At 47.8% G+C, this 23,850-nt stretch overlaps 1 protein-coding gene across 1 annotated transcript in view; it reads left to right on the top strand.

Moving 5' to 3' along the window:
- The window catches only part of LOC142566841 (uncharacterized), a 97,072-nt gene that overhangs the window by 14,908 nt on the left and 58,314 nt on the right, over positions 1-23,850 (top strand). The window contains exon 2 of the mRNA XM_075677742.1: positions 23,162-23,262. Coding sequence (XP_075533857.1) covers positions 23,162-23,262 — 101 coding nt within the window. The remainder of the gene's footprint in view (positions 1-23,161; positions 23,263-23,850) is intronic.

The following is a 23,850-nucleotide window of genomic DNA, read 5'->3' as shown; positions in this document are numbered from 1 at the left end:
AAAACGGGCTTCCCCACATGAACTTAATTGCCCTGTTCTCCAAATCCACGCCACCTCGTCCTCCACTAGCTGACACAAAATGATAGAAGTAGAAATCGAACATCAAGACGACATTCCGCTTTTGCCCGAGCTGACTCCAAAGGATAGAAGCAGAAACCAAACGTAAAGACAACGTCCCGCTTTTACCCGAGCTGACACAAAAGGATAAGGGCAGAGACTAAAGATCAAGACGACACCACCCCTTTTCCCCAAGCTGACACCAAGGATGGGCAAAAGAGAAAGACAGGCTCCGGAAGAAGATGGCGACGACGACAGGACCACTAGAGGTTATTTAAGGCCATGCTGGCCCACGTGTTAATAAGAACCGCTCGAGACTCGAATGAAAGTCATTTCCATGTACATATGAACTGAATAGAATCGTTTCAACTTTTTTCATACTCAATATGCCCTGCTTCGTCTTCATTTCCTGATTCTTGCGGCGACGACCCACCTCTGTTCATTTTGTAATGAGGAGGAGACTATACAGCTCTTTCTTCTATCTTGACGCTGCTTTACTGCGGCAAGAAAAAGATCGCTGGAAATACCTTTTCGAAGAATTGGCTTGGGTTTGACAGAACCTGCTATTCTTTCGTTCGGGGCGTCCACTTTGGGGTTCAGCCACAGCGATGCTTGCTTCGCTGTCCAAACATTCCTTACAGAATCTAAACGAATGCCCTGTTAAATTCATTATTTTTAGTTTCAAATAATTATTACTCATTCAATATGACCTTCCTGATTTTATTTTAACAGGAAAGTCTACGCTATTCAATACTAATTCCATAGTTATTAGCAAATAATTGCTCCATATTAATTTGAAATAATCCACTCATTTCTTGGCCAATCCCCCATCGTGGGTAGGAGCCACACGTGTGACAGGCTACAACAACAACAACAAGCCACCTCCCCCGGTAGACATTATATCAACTAATAGGCAGCAATGGCATACTCCTCCCTTCGTCCTTGCTTCAGCAGAATGGTGAGCGCTTGACTTTCTTTAAGAATGTGGGAACATTTAGCTCGTGTGTTCTATAAAACTGCAAGTTAGTTTCTGTGCGTTCATGCTCCTGTTGAAAGCTTCCTCACATCACAACAGAGTAAGAAAGTCCTCGTTCGGGATCGACCATGAATTTCGGCAAATGGAAAAGGCCAGAGTTGTTATCACTGTATGAACAGCTGGGAACTGAGGTCGGGAAAAGTCAGAGAAGGCCGAAGCTTGTTGAGGCGATTGAAAAGTGTGGGATGCTTGAGGACAAAATTTTAGAAGGATGAGAAGAGATACAGAAACGAGCTGAGAAAGCAGAAAAAAGACAAAGCGCTGCAGAGGAAAGGAAAAGAGCTGCAGAGGAAGAAAGACAGCTGATGAAGCTGCTGAAAGAAAAGAACGAGAGGAACAAAGAGCTCACGAACTGAAGGTAAAACAACTAGGCGTGCAGCAGGATCTGGTCACTCAATCTGCAAATAACATCGCAATAAATGAAAGACGAGTAAAAATAAGGGATCTCATGCCGTCGTACAAGGTGAACGATGACATGAGAGCAACTAACCCAAAGATATCCCTCGTGACAATTACGTTCAGGAAGCACAGCACATAGCTAGTGAAATCAGTGAAAAAGGCGCCGGCAAGCAGGCATCCTATGTAAGGGAGAATACCGCATCAGCGGCTAGCAGATGAATTAAAGACTAATTTGGTACTAACGCATTCGGAAAGTTTTTCAGACTTACTGAAGGTGGTTGAAGCAATCGCGACGAAATAAGGCAGCGATTGCGTCACGAAAGTAGAAACAAGGACTATCCCGAAGGACGTTCCTTGCGGAGACGAGACCACTTTAAACAGTCCGAAAAGGTTCAAGAGACGCTGAAAAACTCCCTCGTGCCTCCGCACTTGGGCGACTTTCCAGAATTATCAAAATCCGAGCAGAATGCGAGGGCGGTCCAGCAGTACAGGAACAAAACACTCGTTACGCATTAGGCAACCGCCTGGCATGGCAAAAATTGGTTAAACAGCGCAAGATCAAGCGAGCCAAGTATCCCGCACAGCAAAGAATAAAAAAGTCGTCGCACCACAGCCCGTACGACAAGCGAACAGGCCATCACGCAGAACTTCAAAGGGCTCGTTCTGGTGGGTGAGAAGACGAAGGTGTCACCTAACAAAGCAGAATGTGACTCCGCGTGCACGGGTGTGGCTGAAAGGGTTCAACCGGGCACAGATATGCGTGTACGGACAGCACAAGTCAGACTGTCACTGCAGTAGAATGCGCCACGAGGGTGAGGGAAAAAGGATGCTGGCAGTTCCTTCAGCGTTTACGGCGTCATTTTGAGGGACGAAGAAGAAAGCTCCGGGCACAAAACGTGGCAGACGACGAGAGAGGGCAGCGTATGTGCCGCAACTTCGTTGTGATTTACTGGTAAATTTGCCAGTACATCACAATTTCCGCTACAATTGGGTCTTTGTCTGAAAGCTTTCGGGCCTCGCCTTCAGACAACAAGGCAATCGAGTGCACTTTAAACGTTAATAATTGTCAAATTAAGCGCATCCCTAAGCTTATTGTTTATTGTAAAGGTGGCTTTTTGTTCTTTACTCTTCTTTGAGGGCACATTGTTCGTCCATTTTGAATTGATGATTAACGCTATTCCTTGAATTGAATGCGTTCTCAGTCCCTTAACAAACGTGCCTTTCTCTGAGAAAGGTCATACAAAAACTTTAGGCACTAGGGTGGTTGATACACGCAGTGAAATTTTGTTTTTTTTTCCTTTGCTGGTTTCAGGAATCTCGAACAAGGCCTGCAGGTACGCTTCTGATAGGGTTTTAGGGGAAGAACAAGTGCACTTGGCAGTTCTCGTTGTTCATTGGGTGCTCGTTGTTGGTTGTGGCATGGGCTGGGCGTGGTTTATTTCCAGAAGGTGTCACCAGGCGGGCATTGGAACGATCGGTCAAACGAAGCCAGAAGCACGGGGTCTACCGGTCTCTTCGAGGCGCTCAGATATTACAGTCCCTTCGAGACCTCTGGTGACGGCGGACGGGCTGTTATGATCGACCTGTCAGGTGTGAGAAAATTCAAAGGGGCTTGCATAAGTGACATAATTGCCCTCTTCTCCGAATCGGCGCTAAGTCGTTCTCCACGAGCTGAAACAAAAGGACAAAAGAACAAACAGAACGTCATGAAGACGTCACCCCTTTCCCCGAGCTGACACCAAGGACGGGGAAAAGGGAAAGACAGGCTCTGGAAGAAGACGGTGACGACGACAGGCCCGCCAGAGGTTATTTAAGGCAGTGCTGTCCCACGTGTTAAAAAGAACCACTCGAGACTCAGATGAGAGTCGCATCCATGTACCAAAGAAGTGCATACAATCTTTTCTACGTTTTTTCATCCTCACTATGTCCGGCTTCGTCGTCGTTGCCTGATTCTTGCGGTGAAGATCCACCTCAGCCGGTCGAGATCATATGATGACGGATATTTTGCGGTCTTGAGAGGCTCGGTCAGTGGCTTAATAATTCGCACGATGTTGGGAAGAAAACGACGGTGGAAGGTAAGCAGTCCAAGGAACAAAAGGAATTTTGCAGAGAAGTTTAGCGCAAGGCTTGATCTTTCTTTTCCAACGGTAGGATACCTTCGGGAGTCATGCGATGTTCGAGCAACACAATGTCGTGGGCACCAACGACACACTTTGCGGAGTTGATGAGAAGGCCGTGTTCCTAGAGCCGAGAAAATAGCAGGTGCTAATGGTTGATATGCTGCTCGGGGCAAATACTGGCCACATGGAGGTAGGTCATGGAAGTATAAAAAGATGAAGGAGAGTCCCCGGGTAACCTCGTTTATAAACCTCTGGAACGTCTTAAGAGGAAGCTTTAGCTCGGGTGCTCCTATCTAAATACATGTAAAAGGAGAATTCGTTTTTCTCGGCAACCACTGCACCGAATTTGGCGAGGTTTGTTGCATTTAAAAGGAAAACATAATAACTAGGGACTCTTGGTTTCGAATTTTTTATTTGGATGCTCAATTTTTTAATAAAAGATTGGCGAATATCAAAAATTTTCAAATGCGAAACTATCTAGATTACAACTCTGTAACTCAACAACAAAAAACTATAATGCAATTCTGTGAATTCTATCTAATAGTACATCTAAAACGGACAAAATTGATATGCCAAAAATTGATATAAAAAAATTTAATAACATGGAAATACAGCTTTTGCAGAACCCGTGTAACCAACATAACAAATTCGCTTAAGATATAAAATGAAATATCAATATTGTCCGCTTTGAATGTCCTATTGGATTCCGTTTACAGAACCGGCATATCTGTTCTTGATGAAGAGCTATGAATTTGTAAACATTGTGCTTCTATTTTGTTCAAACGGCGGAATATTTGAAAATTTTTTAAACAAAATTCAGGCCCTAAATCGAAATTCCGCTTCCAACAGTCACTAGAATTTACCTTTCTCTCTAAAATGCTATAAACTTCATCAAAATCGGTTCAGGAGTTATCTGAGAAAAACGTTTTTGCGCTTTACGTGTATTTGAATAGGCCGCGTCGGAGTTGGGCCCGAGCAAAAGCTTCCTCTTAACAGTGTTTCTCACCGCGAACGGCATGCGGACGTACACGAAAAACTCAAATGGTGTCGCATTTGCAGTCTTTGGTATGTCCACTGGCTCGACAGGGATTTGATGGTAGGTCTCCCACTAAATCTAAAAACACAGATACTATCCAAAGCCTCAGGGACTAAGCTCTGCAAATAGCAAGGCTTATCTCTCGCATTCCTACCAAGCACACGGGAGCGAAAGAGTAAACACTCATTCGATTGCTACAAGCCTTTTCTATGAGCTGCATCGGGTGCGTCACACCCTTCGTATCCCTCTGCAACGCTGAGAAACACGAGATTAACAACATTATAACGAAGGCACACAAGCGAGCCCTGCACATCGCTCAATCGAGGCAAAGTGAATTGAGGCGTAGTGCATTACCCACTAAGAGCGGCTCTCACAAACAAATACCGGGTGGCATATGTTCCGCACCGAGGACATCCAACACATTACGTATGGCGGAGCCAAGGAGCGGATGTCCTCGGTATCTCCGAGAAACGTTCCTCATCCCTCCCACCCCACGCAATATAGACCCTGCCTACAATGCAGAACGGTGCGCCGACCGCGCGTTACAGCTCAATGAGCGTTACGAGGGGGCCACACATGTGTCTTGCGCAGACTCGGTGGTGTACCCGAAACTACCGATCATCGCGGAACCGTACCATGACCACCACCAGCTCCATATGCAGCATAACAACCCGAAGAGGGAGAAGAAGCTTCCAACGCTTTATCATACGCGACGACTACGGTCTGTTGCTTCATTAGTGACCTAAAGACGGCAATGTGTCACTTCATCAGAGGCTTCATCTCACCGCAAGCAAACCGCATACTCTGAAGCATGTCCGCATCCCGTCACAGCTGCGTTCACCTAATCTGGGCCCCAGGCCATTCGGGCCTTCCACGGAAGGGAGAAGCGGACAACGCTGCCCGAGAAATCATCCACGGGGTCCATCACACGCTATCAGAGCCGTCAATCCTCCCCATCTTCCGACGACCCAAAGCACAGCAACCCGAAGATGAGGTTGTCGTCTCGTGGCATGGTCACGCGAAAGGCAGAATGGCTACGTATGGTGGAATTCCCATGCATTACCACAAGGGAAGACTAAAGTACCGATCTCCTAATAAGCCAGTCAATATGTACCAGTCAGGAAGAAGTTATATTCGTTTGTTGTGCAAATGGGCTCCCAATTTAAAGTCCATTTTGACAGGCTCATCGTAGATGACAAACATTTTGCCTACGACGCCGAGTCTGATTCAGTCATATAATTAATAAAGTAGCAATCAACTTGAGTCGCAAATCTTCCACTTTCCCACCCTACCCTACCAAGCCAAGCGCCGTCAAGAGGTCCAACGTTTCGCTCGATGAGAGTTATGTTAACATGTTTGAAGCTTCATGAAAAAAAAATGCTCTGGAAACAAGCATAACAGATGATAAAATTTACGTTCTTGCTATCAGAGAGTCATGGCTTAACTCTGATATCGAGGGCCACGAACTTCTGCACAACACATTGTATACTGTTTATAGGCGCGAGAGGACTGGTAATCGGGGGGGTCTTGACATTGATTAAACAATGGGTGGTCTTTTCTAGATTATCTATTCAGAAACCCACAAGATCCTTTGCCTCAATATAGTGCAGTCGACAAGCACGACCATACCGATTTCTTGTTACCGTGCTCCTGATTGGGTCATTTCATTTTCCAACCAATATAATTCCAGCACATCCCACCTAATATCCCGTTTTCCTTGTGCTAATTTCGTGGCATGTGGCGACTTGAAGTCGCCGTATATTGACTGCGAAAACTGCGTCGCAACAACCCGCGCGTCCAAATATTTCCATGAAATAATTAATTATGCACAGCTTTAGACCGAGTAGTTACCAGACCTACTTACAGTATTAGCATTCTCTAGTTCTTACTACCAAAAATGAACTATTTCTTTACTGTATGGTAAAGGCGTTTGCGACCACAGCTTTTTCGTTTTTTAACAAAGCTACACAGCTCCCTGCCCGCCAGCCGTCTACTAAATACATCCTAGATTACAACAAAGCGATCTTTCCGGAAATTAACGATCAGCTCGAATCCTGCTTTGTAGACATCCATCAATCAGCCTCTTCAAGAACAGTTGAGCAAAACTGGTTACTCTATAAATACAAACTTTTGTCTCTTCTGGATGCTTATGTTCATTTCTTGCGTATTCGCGACGTTGCTGGCAGGCCCTGGTATTCGAGCAACTTTAGAAAAATATCTCGGAAGAAAAAGAGCATTTATCACGAACTCAAGCGACGTAACAATCCGCAAAAATGGGGAAAATACTTTACAGTTGTGCGGGATTGCACATATTTGCTGAGGCAATCTAAACGCAAATATTTCCACCAGGAGCTCCTGAGGATTCTATGTGGTAACGCTCGCAAATTCTGGAACTCATTATCACTTAAACGTATGTCATGTCATTGTATGACGTTGTTCAACTAGCATGGGTCTCCTGTCCCAAAGAGTCAATATCCATCTGTCATGAGCCCTATTTTTTGCTAGGTTTTCACTAATTACCCTCCTACCAATGTTCCTACGTTCCCAGCTACTCATTATTGAGAAATCCCGGCTGTTGTTATAATTACTCGAGGAATCTCCAATTCTTTCGGTAGCCTTAAAATTTCCAGCGCGCAAAGCCCAGCGACATAACGGCTATAGCCTTGAAGGGCACCACATCACTATCAACCCGCTTCTTGCAATTTATCTTTACTCAACCCATTGCCTCTTCCACTATTCCTAACCAGCGGAAAATTGGCAGTGTTGTACCTATACATAAATCTGGTAGCCGTTCCAATCCATTTAATTACCTTATTTCCTTAACCTGCATACCGTGTAAATGTATCGATCATATATTGTATTCCGGCATTGCATCTCATTTAGAGAAGCACTCTTTCTTTCGTTCCCAGTCAAAATGGTTTTAGACGAGGCCACTTCTGTGAAACACAACTCGAATTCACCACAGACTTTCCCTCCACTTCACTTCCGTTTTAAAACCGATTTTATCTATCTTGAATTTGCGAAAGCAGTCGACCCATCGTCCTGTAACCGCGAAACTTAGTTGCCTTAATCTTGACCTCCTTGTATTGCCCTCGATCGAATGTTATCTCACAAACCGCTTACAACGCACCTGTCACCGATAACCTGAAGTCCTCAAGTAAGTCATGTGTACCACCGGGCTCTGTGCTCGGGACTCTTTTGTTTCTCATTTTTACAAATGACCTCCCTAACACCATTGGTCAATCTAGTTATTCGTTAATGAATGCGTCCGGTACATGCGCCTATACTCCCAGAATCACCAACTAATACTCCAGGAAGACCTAAGCAAAATAGTGAACTGGTTCTCTACTTGGCTCATGTCCTTCAACGTTTCCAAATGCAAGTACATGTGTGAAATTCGCAAGCGGCAAATCATTAACCACCAGTACTTCCTTAATTCTAGAGCCCTCCCCCCATTCAAGTTGCTCTTTCCTTTACCTCTGCGTTACACTCACTGATCAAGTTACGTGGTCCACACACATAACGAATTTTATAAACGCCTATTGTAAATGACTTCGCGTCCTTAAAAAATCGATTTTCGGTCTCCTGTTCCCTTACGCAAGCTCGCCTTTGAAACGTTCATTCGGACTGAACTTGAGTATGCCTCAGGAATTTGGAATCATCATCGCACTTAACTTTATGAACTCGCTTGAAGCTGCACGGAATCGCACGGCAGGTTTTATCACTTCAACCTACAACTGGCGTATAAGTGGCAATAAATGATCCCTCAGCATCCGTAGTCTACGACTTCGTAGAAAGATTTCACAACTTTCACTTTTCCAAAAGTGCACTATAATTTTCCACACCTCAGAAACACTATTCTACTTCCACCCAACCGTACTTCTCACCGTCTCTTCAGCCACCTGAGTCTACGTCCGCATAGTGCTTCTAATGCCTTTGTAATGAAGCAGATACGCCTCGTGTTTCAGACAGCAGCTCGGAGATGATGATGACGACGACCCGTGCTGTGATTAGCAAGAGAGCTCGGGCGTTTGATGCTTCTAGGTTTCCGTTCATCTGCTGCTCCTCACCTTTAATTAAACCTCATTGCATTTGTTGGAGATGGCAGGAATGCCTCAAGTCACCGTGGAACTCGGCAATCGTACGTTGCCCACCGTCATCATGATTGCCCCTGTCACTTGCGCCGGCGTTCTCCGTCAGCGCGAGCCGGCCATCTTTTGCAGGACCGGAGAACATGACATCGAAGACTGGCTGCCTTCCTATGAACGTGTAAGCGTTCACAATGAGTGGGACGACCAAGCTAAACTGAATAACGTCATATTTTACCTTGCTGACGTCGCAAATCTTTCGTTTAAAAATCACGAATCTGACATTTCGAGTTGGTGCGCATTGAAGACACATTTTGCCGAAGTGTTTGGCCGCTCCGCTGTCAGCAAGCTACGCGCCAAACATCGTCTGCGTCAACGAGCATAACCACCGGCCGAGATTTTCCCCAGCTGTATTGAGGATGTCTTGGATCTCTGCAGCCGTGTTAATCCAACGATTGCGGAGGACGAGAAGATTAACGATAATATGAAGGGTATTGAGGACGACGCGTTTCAAATGCTGCAGGCCAAGAGTCCAACCAGCGTCGCCGTACTCTTCATCCTGAGTCAGAGTTTCGACGAATTACGCCGCCAACGTAACATCGCCCGCCAAAACGTCCCACTGGCTGACTCGGTGTCGCCCATTGCAGATGCTGCTGGCCGTACCGATCCTTCTGCTCTCGTCCTTCAGCTGGAGGATTTCATTCGCTAGGAAGTGGCCCGCCAGTTTTCGCTGCTCTCTCACAGCCAGGAGCTTGCCCCAACACTGCCTCCGACCGTACAACAAGCCATCCGTGCCAAAATATCTGACGCACTTACGGAGTGCGGATTACGCCTTCCGCCCGCCAGCTTCTGTGACGGCACCGCTCTCCTATACTGACTACCCGCCGCTATTCGCACCTCCGACAGCACCGCTCTCTTATACTGACTACCCGTCGCGGGTCACACCTCCGCCGCTCAACTATGCTGCCGCTGTCGCATGGCCACCCCCACCGTCATATTCCGTCCCACCACCAACGCACCCGCTTCCCCCTGCTCCCGTTCCACAGCAGTCACCCCAGCTTCTTCATCGAGCGGACACGTGGCGCACGCCAGACAACAGGCCTATTTGCGTCGCCTGTGGCACTGCTGGTCACGTTGCGCGCTTAAGTCGTCGTAACATGCCCTCGCACCGTAACGCCTACGTGCCACAACATGCCGCCGAGATACACCGGCAAGATGCCGCCGACACGCGGCTGAAACCCTTTGATCATGACCGCCGTTCAGACAGTCACCGTTCGCCGTCTCCACGTCGACGGTCGCAGTCACCTATGCGTCGTCGGCCACCTACTGCCGAGGGAGACTGACTAGTACAGTTCCGGAGGCAAGAACTGCAAGCTCCATCGAACTTTCTAAGGCCTCAATTTTCACCACAGAATGTCACTGACGTCCATGTCGAGGGAGCATCCGCTGAAGCGCTTATCGATACCGGGGCCGCAGTTTCCGTCATCCATGAAAATATTTGAATTAAATTATGGGGTTTTACGTGGCAAAACCACTTTCTCATCATGAGGCACGCCGTAGTAGAGGACTCCGGAAATTTCGACCACCTGGGGTTCTTTAACGTGCATTTAAATCTAAGTACACGGGTGTTTTCGCATTTCGCCCCCATCGAAATGCTGCCGCCGTGGCCGGAATTCGATCCCGCGACCTCGTGCTCAGCAGTCCAACACCATAGCCACTGAGCAACCACGGCGGGTATGAAAATATTTGTCGTAAGCTGAAAAAAGTCACGACCTCTCCATCTGGCATGGCACTGTGCACTGCTAACGCGCAACGCATTCATCCTACAGCTGTATGCACCGCCCGTGTAGTCATCCAAGACGTTTAGTGCATCATCGAGTTTTTATGTTACCCTCCTGTCCCCATCATCTCATCCTCGGGTGGGACTTCCTGTCACGTCATAGTGCCATCATCGGTTGTTCTCGCGCGCAAGTGGCCCTTTCGCCGCTATGTGCCTCGACATCGCTCGGCGCCGACCTCAGTGTTCACAAATTCTTCGTTGATAATGACACTGATCCACCTCTGGAGACGTCAGTGCTTGTGACTTTGTCGTGTACTGCCGTGTCAGAATCAACTGTGGCGTTTACGCCATCTGGCATGCTGCTCACCAAACGGACGTATTTCTCCCGTTGCCATCCTCACTGTTAGGTCTGAATCCGCTATGATACCCATATGTAATCCGCACGGGTATCCCGCAACCATACTGCGCGGTGAGACCTTAGGATTTGTGCAAGCTGTCACGTGTATGAAGACCTTGACGTTCAAAATGGCGCCAACCGTTTACATCTGGACGCCATAACTTCCGTCTCATCAACGCCGCCTTCAGCAGTTTTCGACAACGCCATCGCCGTAGATCTCTCGCCGTCTCATTGCACAACTTCTTACCCTACTGAACAAGTTCGTTTCTGCGTTCGACTGCAAAGAACCATCCTTGGGTCGCACGACAACTGTCTCTCATACTATCGACACCGGTTCCCATACCCCCTTGCGACAGCGTGCGCATCGCGTTTCCGCAGAAGAGCGCCGAGTTATCACGGAAAAAGTGGACGACATGCTGCAGCGCGGCGTCATTCAGCCTTCTCAAAGCCCTTGGTCGTCACCTGTCGTTCTAGTGCGAAAAAAGATGGCACCATTCGTTTTTTTATCGATTGTCGCTGCCTGAGCAGGATTACAAGAAAATACGTCTACCCACTGTCTCGGATCGACAATGCTCTTGGCTGTCTGCAAGGTGCCGAATACATATCATCTTTAGATCTCCGCTGTGGCTATTGGCAAGTTCCCATAGCTGAGGCTGACCGCCCAAAAACAGCTTTCATCACTCCCGATGGCCTGTACGAGTTTAACGTTCTGCATTTCGGGCTCTGCGATGCTCCCTCTACCTTCGAGCGCATGATTGATACCATCCTTCGCGGACACAAGTGGAAGGCTCGTTTATGTTACCAGGATGACAGTTGTTTTCTCACAGGATTCCGACATGTCTTGCCCGTCTCCATGACATCCTAACCTCTCTCACTTCAGCTGGCCAACAGCTCAACCTCAAGAAGTGCCGTTTCTCTGCTCAAAATTTAACTGTCTTGGGTCACGTTGTCGCGAAAGACGGTATTCCTCCTGATCCCTAAAAGCTTCGCGCTGTCGCCGAGTTTCCGAAGCCCACATCTATCAAGGCCCTAAGAATTTTTATAGGCCTGTGCTCTTATTTTCGACGCTTCGTGCGGAACTTCGGCTTTATTATCGCACCCTTGACGAAGCTGCTTACCGCAAGGAAAGGCATTTCCGCGTGGTCATCAGCATGCGATGAAGCCTTTCGCAAGTTACGCTAGTTGTTGGCTTCACCACCGATTCTTCGCCATTACGACCCAACTGCGCCGATAGAGGTTCACACCGATGCCAGTGGTGTCGGCCTTGGTGCTGTCTTGGCCCAACAGAAAGACACGAATGAAGAATACATCATGGCTAATGCCAGCCGTATCCTTAAAAAAGCTGAAATTAATTACACCGTTACAGAGAAGGAATGCTTAGCCATAATTTGGGCATTGGGAAGTTTCGTCCTTATCTCTACGGCCGTCCTTTCAGCATCATCACTGTCCATCACGCCCTTTGTTGGCTCTCCTCCTTGAAAGACCCGCCGGGCCACCGGCCGTAGGACACTTCGACTCCAGGAATAGGACATTCGTGTCGTATACCGCTATGATCGAAAGCATTCCGACGCTGACGCGCTCTCTGGCTCACAGATGGCACCTCATGTGGCTTCTCTTTCCGTTCTTTCTTCGACCTCAGAACCGTCACTACTGACTGTCATTGACATGCACTCCTAGCAAAGCAAGGACCCATCGCTTGCCCTGCTGCTCCACTACCTTGCCGCTCCATCGGTCGTTCCTTCAACGCGAAGGCTACGCCGTCAAGCAGCCCACTTTGCCGTGCGAGACAACACCCTCTGCCGCTGCAACTACATGTCTGACAGTCGGAAATGGCTTCTGGCTATCCCTCGTCACATGCGCTTCGACATGTGCGCGTACTTCCATGCTGACCCTCAAAGCGCCCACGCGGGCGTCCTAAAACCTTCACAAGGCTGCGGCAACGATGTTACAGGCGTGGAATGTATCAGTTTCTGCAGCAGTATGTTCCATCATGCACCGCCTGCCAAAAAAAGCAAAACTCCCCACTGCGCCCTCCTTGCCCGCTACAGCCACTACCGTGCCCTGTTCGACCGTTCGACCATGTAGGCATCGACCTCTAGGCCCGCTCCCATATAGTGGATGTGGAAACCGCTAGATTATCGTTGGCGTCGATCACCTGACGCGCTACGCCGAGACTGCGGCTCTTCCCGTCACGACCGCGCGCGACGTCGCGATGGTCATTCTTCGCAACTTCGTCCTTCGCCACAGTGCTCCTCAAGAACTACTCAGCGATAGGGGTCATGTCTTCTTGTCAGAGGCGATACAATCCCTCCATCGCGAGTGCCAGATCATTCACCCGAAGTTGATTACGTATCACCCCCAAACGAATGGTATCACGGAGTGCTTCAACCGAACGCTGGGCGACATGTTGAGGACGTACGTCTCGTCCGACCACGCCAATTGGGACACCGTACTCTCGTTCAATACTTTCGCTCATAACACCATGACACAAGCGACCACCGGCTTTTCATCTTCTTTCCCCTTGTATGGGCGTGGGCGTTCGTGTCCTCTGGGTACTATCCTGCCCTACCGACCTGACGCTTTCGAGTGCACAACTATTTCAGACCACGCCCGATGCACTGGGAGCTGCCGCCATCTGGCTCGTTCGTTGACCAGGCAGTCATGAGGTCACGCCCACCTTCCCTGTTGGCTGCCTTGTGTGGCTATGGATACCCCCTTCCTGGCCTTTCATCTAAACTACTTGCACGGTACCACGGTCCGAACCGGACCATCGATGCCTCCTCCCCTGTGAACTATATCGTTGAGCCCGTCACACCATCGTCGGACCTTCACTGTCGAGGTCGGGAGACAGTGTCGTGTTAGCCGGCTGAAGCGTTATTTCGACTTCCTCATCTTCTCTGCTCCCTGAGTCGCCAGGAGGGCTCCGTTTTGCACCCGGGGCATATGTAATGAAGCGGGCGCGCCTCGTGTTTCCGATAGCAACTCGAAGACGACGACGATGACGGCGACGATCCGTGCAAGAGAGCTCGGGCTCTTCGCTGCTGCTAGGCTGATGTTTATCTGCTGCTCCTCACCTTTAATTAAACATCATTACGCCTTCAACAAATCTTTCTTACCTACTGGTATAGAACTATGGAGTGCGCTACCCGAGGATATAGCAAATGAAAGCGATTCAGACATATTTAGGAACCTATTGTCATATTTATTAATACGTTAACCCACCATCACTGGGCTGCTACTCTAACGTCTACCTTTTGTACTGCTCTGTTATACTGCCGGTTGTGCTGTCAGTTTAACTGCAAGTGGTGCAACCCCTTGTACTGTATCTTTCTTTTTTTTCTCTCAAATCGTTTTGTAGCACGCATTCTAAGTTTTGTTTACCGTTGTATATGTAAGTTAACCATTGTATACCAATGAGCACAGTTTTTATTGATGCCTTTGCCACCCCCCCCTCATATGTAATACCCTGAAAGGACACTTTAAGGGACAGTAAATGATAATTATGATGTGCGGCAGCAACACAGCCTTAAACGCCCCGCAAACCCTAAATTAAATATCACCACGCCCGAGCAGTGGTAGGCTGCGCTACTCAGCGCATGGCCGGAGTACCTAGTCTGGGCTGTCCGACTGGCTGAAGATGCCACCAAGACTCATGGTACGCCCGTCACATAAGGAAGGCAGGCTACTTTTGGGCTAGTCACCCGGTGCCCACTCCCTTGACCCCATCAACGACATTTCATTAAGTTTTCTCTTTCTCACTCACTAAATCTTTCCGACAGAATATTACCGTTACACCTATGTTAGCTGCGAAGTTATGAATGTAAGAGAGTGGATATCGATCAGGGTTGGTGTGCTCGTTCCGCGCCCGATAGTCGCCGCACGAATGCCAATCCTCTCAGTCACGCTTTGGTATCACGTTCGACGAAGGAAGGATGATCCTCAGTTGCAGCATGTAGTCGATTTGTCTCTTTGTGATGGCAAGGTGGTCACGAGCGAGGCGTTTGGGTCGGCACAACATTGGGGGGCCCTGTGGTGACAACATGATGCGGAAGGTTGTGACGTATTGGCAGCTCAAGACTGGAAGGTTTCATGATGACTGGGAAGCCTCAGAGAATCGAGGCGAATGTAGATGGTGGTATCTTTGGTACCACTCTAGTGGTTGATGTCCTAGGTATGAGAATGCCTTGTAGAGACATCCTAGTCGTAGCGTCTACGAGGCGGCAACTATGGAGGCCAACACTAAGGGCGAAGTAAGTCTGAAAATAAGCGTGCAATATGGCCATGCGTACGTCTGCAACAACGAACACCCATCGGAAGGTGCGCCGGAGACCCAAGTCGATGGTAAAAGAGCGCTTACCATGTGTGTTGATAGAAGAGCCGTTGGCTGCTTGAAGGGGCATGTTTTGGCATACTGCCAGTCTAGTCGTGTGGCCGGAATGACGCCGAAGTCTGCACCTCTGTCCAGCGAAAAAAGTTTCTCCAGCAATCCTGTCAGTGACGCAGAACAAGCGGCTTGTCGTACGGCAAGAGTCACCGGCCGCCATCAGTGAGTCTTTGGCAGGTTTGCCTACTAGATGCAAGGCCAACAGCAATGACATGCGCTGGTACTGAATTTGCTGTGGTACCAGGAGTATGCGCCGCAACGAGGCCCAAGACGGGACCTGGACCGAGAAGACAATCTGGAGCGGCGACCTCGATCGCGCTGACAAGGGTGGGGCGATGATCGTGTTGCAGCAATGGTCTAAGTAAATTAGTCAACCATTTGCTCAAGGCGATACTGCCGACCTTTGAGGTGCATCAGCGGAATGGCCGTTGTTGCCACAGTACCTCTTGCTGAATAGTCAGTGATGCCGTCCGCCAGCTCTGCAAGATTGTCGAGAGACACGTCTTCTGGTGTGGCAGCCAAGGCTATTACCAGATTCTGCGGCAGGCGCTGGCGAAAAATTCCACGCAGCAGTGGACTGTTTGCCTTCAGACTACAGTTACTCAGAAGTGCTGACGGTTTCTACAGTCAGGAAGTCAGAGAAGTTTGTATTGTCACGTAGAAGTTCCGACGGCCCACGGTCGCTGAGGTCCTCTTCCTTGAGAAGCTGCTGGAAGCACCTGAGCACAAGCATGGACTTGCGCTGCAGCACCTTTCTTTTTAAACTGGTAATAGGGGGTGGGGCCGCGGTATGCGTTCACAGCATCTTGAACTTCCTAAGCCACCTCTGCAGATAGTGCTGAGACAGTGTGGAGGAACCTCACTTGCGGCGAGGTAATACGCGGAAGGTGTAAGATGGCCTCCACCTGATTAAACCAGGCTGCAGGATTTTGCGGGAAAAGGGACGGCAGCTGAATCTGCACCGTATCGAAACCCTCTGCGCTGGTTGTCGATCTGTCGTTCGTGACCTCATCAATGACGTCGTGGTCACCCTACTATCACGTCCGCTTCACCACGTTATAGGGACCTAGGTTAGGTCCACTACAGCAATGTGTGAGTGAGCGAGCGAAAGACCCGAGAACCGTTCGGACCGATGCAGGGAGGGGAAGCTAATTTTTATTCTTGTTCCATTCTTTTCCTAATTTCACAGCTCACGGCACGCAGCAAGAGACACACGAACCGGAGCGCGCGACCTATATAAAAGTCGACCGAGGAAAGCAGGATGGCTGCTAGAAAACAGTTCGCAAAATGTAGACAGCCAGATGAATATAACCAGCTCAAAAAGCACTCAAGGAAGAATGCTCAACGAACCGGGACGACATAGAAAAACACGAACGAGCGCAGACTACCAAACAGTCGCTTATTGTGAAAACGCAAAAAAAAATATGTACGCTAGTACAAACACGGGTGACATCCTGCAGATTAGGGGTTAAATAATCAATGTTTAATTCGCGCAGAGTCTCCGATGGCACCGCAATCCATACGAAAAAAGAATGATTTAGCAATCTCCGTCGGTATCCTGTGTTTCTGTCTTACTAGAACCTGTGTTTTATTTGGCGACGGTTTGCACTTGCATTCTTCGCAACATAGGCACAGATTAGACGATGGCTGGCCTTTGAAAGAATCTCTGTCGTCTATCAATCTTTTATTGCAACACCGTCCTGTTTGGTCGATGTAAAACCTCCCGGGCGATAGGAGAAAGGGATACACCGGATAACGGACTACCGCTTATTGGCTCACAGAGCTTTTTTGAAAAGGTTGCCGTCGTCTAATCTGAACCTCCATTGCAAAAAGATGTAATCCCTAAATGTTTTTAAATGAAGCCAAGGTACTGTCAAGACACAAAGATAACATAGCGAGGGAGATTGCTGAAGAACTATTTATTCATGCTTGACGACATGCGCGCTGCGAGGCCATCGGCGAGTCTGGACGAACTAGAAAGTTACCGAAGAATCTTTAAGATGTCACATGTGCTTGTGCCAGGGTATATCTTTTTTGTGTTTTTCACAATAAACCATTGTTGCTAGTCTGCGCTCGTTCGTCTGTCTCTACCTCGTGCCTGTCCATCTGCGCGATTCTTATTTGAGTACGAATTAACCACATGGCCAACAGTCAGTAGTTCTAAAAGAAAAAGTACTTTTATAGTCTTTGTCGTTGCGCTAATCGTCTTGTGTTCACGATAGCAACGCACATTCCATGAATCATTACCCAGAAGAAGACGCCCAAGCGTGAAACTTGCCTCCCTCTCGAGACATGCTTGACAAACTCTCCTTGGTGTCAGCGAAGCCGCGGCAGCTACGCCCCTTCCTATGTAAACACTTTCGAACTGTGGAAGAACTGTAGCAAGTGATAGCACGACATTCAACAAATTCTGTTGTTCCATACGAGAGCACCGGGCTTTTCATGAGCCAAGAGAAAGGAAAGTGCGAACAGGCCAGAACTGCAATGATCGGCATAAGCAAACCGCTCGAAAGGTGCGGCCATTTAACGGCGTTGCACGGGTGCAGAGATATTGCGGTATTAATGCACATGAAAAAGCAGCACATTTTTTATCGACCAGACCTAGGTACGGCCCAATTAGCCCATCGGCCTCCCTTGCTGAAACGCGCAGCAACTAACAGCTGTAAACAGGGAGACAATCCGCCTCCGTCTCCATTCCAGCTTGCGAAAGTGGATGCACAGCGATGCTGTTGCCAACGTTGGACAAGCGCAACCAACGTTAGACAATCACCACCACCCCAATTGACATTATGTGGCGTTAAGCAAGCGCTACCACCACAAACAACGTACGTCACGCGCGCACGCACTTACGCGGAAGGGCAGCAATCACCCTCATTCTTCTAGGCCCTCCGAGAAGTGCAAGTGCCTTTACTGAACTTATTGACTCATTCAAAGTAAATTGCGTCCTAAACATCGTAAAGTGTGACCTACACAAACACTGAATGCATGATAGCTTCGGATTGTAAGTCGAATATACGAGAAAACATAATTCTGCTACGCAGAAGCTCATACAAAGACCTGTTTTAGTTGCCGTTTGAGGTATGTTTAAGTGGCCACTGCGACCGTTAAGTGGCGGTAGTGTTTCTGGGTGAGCACGAGGCCCCAAAAAAATCCCGATCAGCTAGATGGTAACAGCTTGGCTATGAAACGCCATTCCCGGAAGCGCGTACCAGAATCGGATTGAAGTCGTGGCTACCATATTGGTAATATCGTCTTCCGGTATTCGTGATCGCATGGATGGCGCTTGCGGCTGAGGAATATCGTAGAATTTCTATATTATGCGAGTTATATGCTGCACGTCCGAGCAACGTTGCATTAAGCATCAAGGATAGCAAACTCCGGTGCAGTCGTATCTACCTGTCAGGGCTGTGAAATTGGTCGGAAGTTCGCCTCATATCATCGTTTGGTTTGTGAATGTTGCAACGTGTATGCATTATTCGGCGGCTGTACTGCAAAATTTATTTGTTCTTGTGTGCCTAATCGACGACGCATTTGGAGTCGAGTGGTGTGCTTAAATAGTGCCGCACATGCATCGGACACTGCTGTGCTGCAACAGCGGCTCAATTTCTTACTTTGGTGTGCCCATGTTGAAACTAACTTCCGTACCATCGCCCGTGCTTTCGGACACTGGCTTACTGCTCGTGTGTGTGCACGCGTGCATGCTTGGGAGCGCTTACCGATACTGCTTGCGTTTTGTGTGCGCGTTTGTGTGCGTGCGTGCGCGCGCCTGTGACATGCATCGTTAGGGTGTTAGCCATGTCAGCAATTTCCAAAATAGTTCCTGCATTTTTTCACAGCGTGCGCGAACACAAAGATATGCTACATGTTAGCTATTTGAAAATAATACATTAACGTTGAAGGGGAATCTAAATTTTAGTGCTTTCAGAGGAGGAGGACTTAAGTTTTTAAAATGAGCTGACAGTGCAGTCATCCGAGGTGGGCGGCGTCCCTAGTCCAGGATGCCATGACCTGAGCCGATAGCTTGGCCCTGCTCACTGATAATGCTGATCTTCAGGGTTCGGAGTTGTCAGCTGGTCCTCCCACTGATCGACGGTTAGTACAGTTATGCGTAGTGTCGATTGGTTTTGCCCCATCGATACCACGACTAGAGTGTATTGGGCGCAGAGCAGAAGGCGCACGTGTAAGTGTAACTCGCAGGATACATTGTTTGCAGTAGGGTGCCGTGCGGGAATGTGCCGGTCTGTAGTTTGCGTATGATCACCGCCTCTTTTCTAGTCAGCTAGGGATACGGAGGTACCCCTACCCCTACCCCCTACCCAGTCTGTAGTGGCTCAGGATGTCGTTGTAAGTTTTTGGGACGCCATTGTGTCGGTTTACAGGGGCTCGTGAACCCGCTGGGACAGCCCGGACTATGTGGTCTCGGCCAGCAGCGTGAGCCATTAGATTAACCGCCAGGGACTCGTGTCCCGGGGTCCAGACAACCTACATTTGTTGAAAATTGTGCATTTTCTCGAGGATGCTCAAGGCTTCTTTAGGAATGCCGCTCTTTAGGCAATTTATGCACGCTGCGAGTCCGTGATAACAGTGATGTTATCTTCCTCTTGCTTAACCGTGGTAGCCGCCAGAGCTATCGCCATTTCTTCAACGAAGTCGATATTTGCAGTACTCACCGAGCCCGCTGCTACCTCTTGTCCCTGGCTGTTGATCAAGCTGACAGCGTGGGCTGCTGTGTTGTACTTTGTCGCGTCAGTGTATCTGAGTTGTCCACTTTTTGGTCCTCCGTAGGCCTTACGTAGAGCTTGTACTCTCGCTTGCCTTCTTTGTCCTTTGTATTCTGGGTGCATGTTTCTCGGGATTCTGGCCAGCGTGCTCTTCTCTCTAAGCGGTAGAGAGACCCACTGTTTTCTGGATTCTTATTAGGCAGGATAGCCGAGTCTTCTTAGCGTGTTCCTGGCCATGTTGGTGAACTTGAGTCGCTCTATCTGACTCGTCTTGTGGCCCTCTGCTATTTGCTCCTAAGTATTGTGGATGCTCAGGCGGAGTAGCTTCTCCATTGAGGTTGTCGGGGGAAGCCCCAGTGCCTGTTTGTTGGTCTTTCGTATGAGAGTGTTCAGTTGGTCCCTCTCGCTATTCCTGAGACTCAGATACACGGTGCGGTAAGTGGCTCTTCTGATTTTTCAGGGCTTGTGCTAATATTAACATGCGCTGCTCCTTAAGGCGATGCTTTCTGTTAGTCGCTCTTCTCGCCATGTGCGCGTGTTGGGTAACTGTCGGTTGCAGTTTTTTTTAACTGCCGCGAGGCTGGCAGCATCCTTCTGGAAAGTCAGGTCCAAGATACGGAGTACGACCACCTTGGCTATGTTGACTATGTGCAGGGTAGTGTTGTGTCCGGTGTCCCTTGGGGAGGCCGACCTCTTTTTGAGAATTATGAGCTCCGACATGCCAAGCATTAACTAGCCCTGAACCACTATTGGCACAGAAACTGCTTGCTTGTTTCAGCTGACATTTCGAGTTGAATTTTGCGTACTATGTACATAGATAATGGCTATACCCATTTGCAAAGCTAGCCAAACAGGAGTATGTCGTTGTTGTCATCATTGGGCACAATAGGCAGCTAGCAATGAACAAAATATGCAGTTCTTCATTTATTGTTTAAGACTTTCTTTGAGGCAGATCTTATAGATATATTTTAATCTATAATAGAAGAGCAATATCAAATATAACAGCAAGTAAATAGTGTTCACAATTTACTTCGTTCAGAAAATTCTGCAAGTTCTACAACCTAATAATAATAATATTTGGGGTTTTACGTGCCAAAACCACTTTCTGATTATGAGGCACGCCGTAGTGGAGGACTCCGGAAATTTTGACTACCTGGGGTTCTTTAACGTGCACCTAAATCTAAGCACACGGGTGTTTTCGCATTTCGCCCCCATCGAAATGCGGCCGCCGTGGCCGGGATTCGATCCCGCGACCTCGTGCTCAGCAGCCCAATACCATAGCCACTGAGCAACCACGGCGAGTTTCTGCAACCTCGCTAACGAGCTTTGTAGATACTGTGGGTATATCATTGTGCATTGTACCGGTGATAAAGTCGACGTGGCCAATTGTCACAATTTTGCCGCGAGGACGAGGCACCAGCAATCACCCTACCGGCTCCTTCACAACCAGCCGTTGATCGAAATCACCGCATCCGTGGCAACGGCTGCGTATCCATATTTTTTTTGTAAGATGCCACACGGAGGCTTGTGGACTTGCATGCACTGTAACGCTCACACATTAGTTGATTTCACAGAAATATTGCATAAACTTTTGCAAAACGGAAAAGAAGATTCGGTTTGTTCCACAAAGTTGCGTGAAAATGTGCCTCGTTCAGGTGCCAGTATTCTGGCCCAAGCGCAGCAGTGAGAAACCGGTACGCTGTCTAAATGAGCATTTATTCATGAATGTTTATGTAGCTATTTTGTGCTGAACACAGAAATTATATGCGCGTTCAAGAGCAAGAGACAGCTGTCGAAATTATCAATAACAGCCCTAACAGTTTCCCCGGTGACCGTTGTCTATATGTGAATTTCTTAACTTTTATAGATATGGTGTAAGTAAAATCAATGTTCTAGCACTTTACGGACTACTTTTTGATGGTAACAACACTTTTGCTCTTCTAGAGAGGCGCCAGTTGACGTGGCGAAGTGAAAGGCTCTCAAATACCAATGTAAACATCATCACAGGCAGAGATTCTTACTGTTGACAAAGCCAATATGTAAAAGCACACTAGCAGGTTCTACGTGGTGCAGTGGCTAAATACTGGTTCAGAATCGTCATGTCGAAAATTCTAATCCGCGGCTGGGAAGGTTTTTTTTCTCTTTTCACTTTTTTACTTTTTTCCACTGACAAATTTACGCAGCCCTAAAGAGGTATCTGTCAATTTTTAATTAAGTATTGATCAAGAACTACAGAACGTCAGACTACGGGACGTCAGACAACAGACATCAGACAACAGAACATCGCTAAGTACGATAGGCTGAAATTTCCTGTGGTGCTTTTCTACTGGGATTTAAAGTGATCCCAGTGCAAAGTTAAGGATGCGCGACGCATTCATTCCAAAATCAAAGTTGCAGCTATGTTGGCGACCAAGTTCCCCCATGTGACTTAACCTGTGTATTGATGAACCAGTTAAACGATATTCTAGCGTTGTGCCGTGAGTCTTCCTTATAACAGACACAACATAATTTTTGTTTCAATTTGAAGCCTGTTTACTGAGCACAGTTACACAACGGACGGCATGCTTTTCTGCAGGAAATGGTGGTGGTTTATACTTTCCACTTTACGATACACTTTTGAGTCATCAGTAAACAATATTTCTCAATGGCGGATTTGTAATGGTAAATTATTATCATATACCAAAAAGAACAATGGCCCAAGTATCGAGCGTTGAAGCACCAACGAAGATGACACAAAGGACTGAGAGACGTCGTAAGAGCCTGACTTGGTTCCAACGGTTTTTCAGGCCACCACAAAACTACCAGCATTAAGATGAACATAAACCGTACTTCTATAAGGTTTTGGCAGTGGCATCTCGTAGGAAACTTTGCCGAAAGGTTTAGTATATCAGAGTAGATTGCATCTACTTGATTGCGATTGGATATATAGAACCCACTGTAACCTAAAAACACGCTCAGGTTTGTTTCTACTCAGCTGCTTTTTACAAAACGTGGGTCTAAAGTAAAAGAAAATGCGCTAATTTATACACATTTCATAAAGTTTTCAAAATCCACATAGAAAGTGCAATGATTGAACAAGCTTATCGAGGCGTGCGCTGCACTTTATGTAAAGGCTAACAACGGCCCGCATTCCTGTTTTACAGATCCCAGGGAATTCGCCACGGCTATGCGGAAAGCAACAGAAGTAATGTTTGCTTGCAAGGACATCATCATGAAGCTGAACCTCAGTCCCCAGATATTAATGGTGCGTGTTCACTGGACACCTGTGGTTTACTTTGCTCACAATTGTAACAACACAATGGTTGCTTACATATGCTCCAACATAGTTCTAGGGAACTCCTTAACTGACAAATCTCTGTATCGGCGCCACATTACTCCCTAGAAAACCCTCAGCGTTTCGCACCGTATCAGTATTCACTTCTGAATATTCGCTGTGCTACGCGAGCCGACGGTGCGCCACGCGCTACCAGCTGTGTGATTTCTTAAGAGAATGGCTTTGGCGATTTCACACCCATTGAGCGTACATGGGATGAGGGTATCGATCCACCACACCTTTCACTCAAAAAGCGGCCCTTTCGCGCTTCCAGAGGGTGTGGCCAGTTGCAAAAGCTATTAAACGTAGGCCTCAACGAAACAAGAGCCGCTAATTAGTCGCAGAGTAGGTGAAGTTTGCGATTGGCGTGGTTTGAGCTAATATAGTAAAAGCTAACCGCATTCCAACATATTTGCACAATCGCCGCGATCACCCCACCTAGCCTCTTGGATAATATTGAAAGGGGTGTCAACACAAATCGACCTGAAAGAAGAAAATGTCGACGTACACGTGCATAAA

Source organism: Dermacentor variabilis, unplaced genomic scaffold (assembly GCF_050947875.1).
Source record: "Dermacentor variabilis isolate Ectoservices unplaced genomic scaffold, ASM5094787v1 scaffold_13, whole genome shotgun sequence".
In the NCBI taxonomy this organism is placed as follows: Eukaryota; Metazoa; Arthropoda; class Arachnida; order Ixodida; family Ixodidae; genus Dermacentor; species Dermacentor variabilis.
The sequence above is the reverse complement of the archived record's forward strand: the minus strand, read 5'-3'. Positions and strand labels throughout refer to the sequence as shown.